The sequence below is a fragment of the Plasmodium reichenowi genome, chromosome 4 (assembly GCF_001601855.1).
Source record: "Plasmodium reichenowi strain SY57 chromosome 4, whole genome shotgun sequence".
Classification (NCBI taxonomy): domain Eukaryota; phylum Apicomplexa; class Aconoidasida; order Haemosporida; family Plasmodiidae; genus Plasmodium; species Plasmodium reichenowi.
This window is the reverse complement of record NC_033649.1, coordinates 432,228-436,156: the sequence shown is the minus strand read 5'-3', so window position 1 is coordinate 436,156 and position 3,929 is coordinate 432,228. Positions and strand designations below refer to the sequence as shown.

Genomic DNA, 3,929 nt, shown 5'->3' with positions numbered 1-3,929 from the left:
TTATGATTGTGCAAAAAAATTAGGAGCATATATTATGCCAAATATGTTTATTTAAACTTTAATAATTTAAAATAAAAAATATATGTTTATTTAATTATATCATTTAATATGTAAATATATATATCAATATATAAAAAAAATTTTTTTTTTTTTTTGTTTTTTTTTTTTGTTTTTTACATTTTCTTTTTCTTTTCAACCCTTAACTCTTCTGTATCTAATTTATGTTTTTTTTGATCATTTTCTTTATCTTTATCTCTTTTTCTTTCTTTTTCTCTATCTCTATCTCGGTCCCTATCTCTGTCCCTATATCTGTCTCTTTCCCTATCTCTATCTCTTTCTCTATCTCTTTCTCTATCTCTTTCTCTGTCTCTTTCCCTATCTCTATCTCTTTCTCTATCTCTTTCTCTATCTCTGTCTCTTTCTCTATCTCTTTCCCTATCCCTATCTCTATCCCTTTCCCTATCTCTGTCTCTTTCCCTATCTCTATCTCTTTCTCTATCCCTTTCCCTATCTCTATCTCTTTCTCTATCCCTATCTCTGTCCCTATCCCTATCTCTGCTCCTTCTTCCGTATGGTTTTTTATACCACTCCCTTTCCCTACTTCTGTGACTTATTCTATCCCTATACACATCTGCATTGTTATAACCAGTTTTACAAATGGTTGAATATCTTTTCCTATCATCTATACCTTCTCTACTTCTCCTAAAATAGTTGTTGCTTTCCCTCCTATTATCTAGACCTTCGATTTTTTTTTCCCTTTCCCTTTTTTCATTGTTGTACTTTTTAGCATGACTAGGGCTACGGTTATGATTATATTCTTTCATTTTATGGTCATAATATTTTATCACTGCTATTGTCTTTCTTTCATTTCTTCTTAAGCTTCCGTCTCTTGATATGGTAACTGATTTCCTAGTTTTGTCTATATCTGATTTATTTGAATTCAATTTGAGTTCATTTTTTTTTATGTCATTTTCAAAAGGGGGTTTTAAATTTTCCCTATCACTGTAATCCGTGACCGATTCGACTTTACATTTTTTGCTTTCTCCTGGTTCATCTTCCTTTTTACTATTTACTAATTCTTTATGTTTTTTATCCTTCTGCTCCATATTTGTGGTTTCCGTTTTGGTTTCTTTATCTTTTTCTTCTTCTGTCTTCTTATCAACTGAACAAAAAAAAAAAAATTAAATGAATAAAAAAAAAAATATATATATATAAATACATATAATATATATATATATAATATATATATATATATATATATATATACACATATACATATAACATGTGTTATCCTTTTTGATTACTCTGTTGGAGAGGTTGCTCCTTGAGTACATCCCTTTTTGACGAAAGCGAGTTTAGATAAAGAAGGTGGTCATTATATTTACTTAGAAGATAAGCCTTTCTGTAATTTCCTACATTTATAAATCTAAAATTTTCATTAATTTTCGAATAATTATTTTTGGGTAGATCCCTTTTTTTATAATTTTTGGTCATAAAACTATGAGCTGCTTTAATGTTATTTCTTTGTTGTATTTTTTCAGAGAAAGGTTGTGTCTTAAACCATGGATGATTAAGGGCGTCGCTAGCTGTGATTCTTTCATATGGGTTCCATTTTAAACATTTTTTAATAAGATCTAATCCTAGATCTCCTACACCAGGTATATTTCTTATAGAATTTTCTGTTTCTATTTTTTTATTATGATTTATATTATGATGTATATTATTTGGATGTATAGGATTTAATTTTAATAGATTCCAGCAGGGTAAATTTCTTAAATATTTTATATCTCTTTCATTTGGAAACCCTAACTTATTAACAATAATTTTTAATATATCTGTTTCATTTTCAGCAGAAAATAAAGGATTGCTAGTTAATAATTCTGCTAGAACACAACCACAACTCCACATATCAACAGATGACATATAATTTTCAGAACCTAATAATAATTCTGGTGGTCTATACCATAATGTAATAACTCTATTTGTCATATTAGATGCATTAATATCAGAATGGAATCTAGCTAGTCCAAAATCAGCTAGCTTTAAAATTCCATTATTATCTATTAACAAATTAGCTATTTTAATATCTCTATGGATAATATTATTTTTATGACAATAATCTAATGCTTTTAATAATTGTATAAAAATGTTTTTGATTTCACCTATACTGAATAAGTTAGCATATTTATATCTTTCTTTTTCATTTCTTTCTTCTCTTAGAAGTTCACTATATCCTGACAAATCAAAAGGTACATATTCAAACACCATCCATATACATGATTTTTTTTCTTTATTTTTATCGTATGACAAGAAGGAAGATACACTCGAGGATGAACCATCAGAATGGGAGCTATCACTTGAAGTGGTATCTTCGTATGAAGATAAGGAAAGAGAAGTGGATGTGTCCACCTGATTATGGTTTAATAAATTATTTAAGGTATAACCATCGTTTGGTGATATATCCACATATGGTGATATATCTTGATATGGTGACATATCTTGATTTGATGACATATCTTGATTTGATGTTAACATATCTTCATTTGATGACATATCTTGATATGGTGACATATCTTGATTTGATGACATGTCTTGATTTGATGTTAACATATCTTGATTTGATGACATGTCTTGATTTGATGATAAATTATCCTTTCTTGAAAACATTTTTTGTGGTGACAAAAATAATGTACGCATATTTTTTTTATTTGCAAAATAATTCTTTTCAGTAATAAGAAAATCTTTATAATTGTTTTGATCAAAAAACTTGTTATGAAAAATATTATTGTGATTTCTATTAATAGGATGAGAATTTTGAGGAGATTGATGTATCATACTTTGATTATTAAAATTTTCAGGTAAAATAGAATGTACCACTCCAATTAATTCAACAATATTTTCATGTTTTAAAGAATTTAAAATAGATATTTCTCTTATATAAGTTTTTGCAAATCCATCTTTTTCTTCATTTAATTTTAATTTTTTTAAAGCTACTCTTTGATTATTTATTATATCTTCTGCCATCCAAACATCTCCATATGCTCCTTGTCCAACTTGATGAACCTTAACAAAATTCTTAACTTTCAATTTTATTTCTCCTTTTATAGATTTTAATAATAAATCATATACTATATCTGTATCTTTATAATATCCATTCTTTAGATCGTTTAAGTTTGTGTGGCTTACATTACTTTTATCATATATATGAGCATTATTATTATTACATAATTTGAAACAATCATCTAATAATTCAGAATTTTTATTATAATTTAATAAAACATTATTACTATTTATTAAAATATTATTTTCTGATGACTTTTTTTTTTTTTTTAATATTATATTTTTCTCTACCTTATTATTATTATTATTATTATGATTATATGTTTGGTCATCGGTCTGAAGACATATGTTATCATCTTCAGGAATGGAACCAATTTTATCATCAACATGAGGGTTATCTTTATTCTGTAGATTTTCCTTAATATTAGGATCTATATCCACATGATTATCAAAATCACTACTCGGGTTACTAGTTACATCATCTTCTGTATAATTTTCCAGTGAATAATTTTTTGAATCTTGATTTTTTAACAATTTATATAAAACAACTTTTGAATCCCATTCAAAACAACTTAACTGTTCATATTCTTTTTTTAATAATGTATGTAAAATATTTTTAATAAGATCTTTACGTTCACATTTATTTATATTTAACAAGTTATAGGATAAATATACTTTCCACAAAGAATTTATATTTTTATTAATATGATAAAAATATTTCATCTTATAATTTTTTATATTTATCTGCTTCCAAAATATGTTTTCTAAATTTAAATTAAAAGGTAAATTACAATATAATTTATTCGAATTTATATTACAATTATTATATATATCATGATTGTTTCTTTTTTTTTTTTTTTTTTTTTTTT

The 3,929-nt window shown here is 25.5% G+C and overlaps 1 protein-coding gene across 1 annotated transcript in view; it reads right to left on the bottom strand.

The window, feature by feature from the left end:
* Window positions 1-173: 173 nt before the first annotated feature.
* Window positions 174-3,929, bottom strand: part of PRSY57_0412800 (cdc2-related protein kinase 3) — a gene marked incomplete at both ends in the record, with an annotated part of 4,162 nt that continues 406 nt past the window's right edge. Inside the window, 2 exons of the mRNA XM_012905984.2 lie at window positions 174-1,162; window positions 1,305-3,929. The exon at window positions 1,305-3,929 is cut by the window's right edge and continues 406 nt beyond it. Coding sequence (XP_012761438.2) covers window positions 174-1,162; window positions 1,305-3,929 — 3,614 coding nt within the window. The remainder of the gene's footprint in view (window positions 1,163-1,304) is intronic.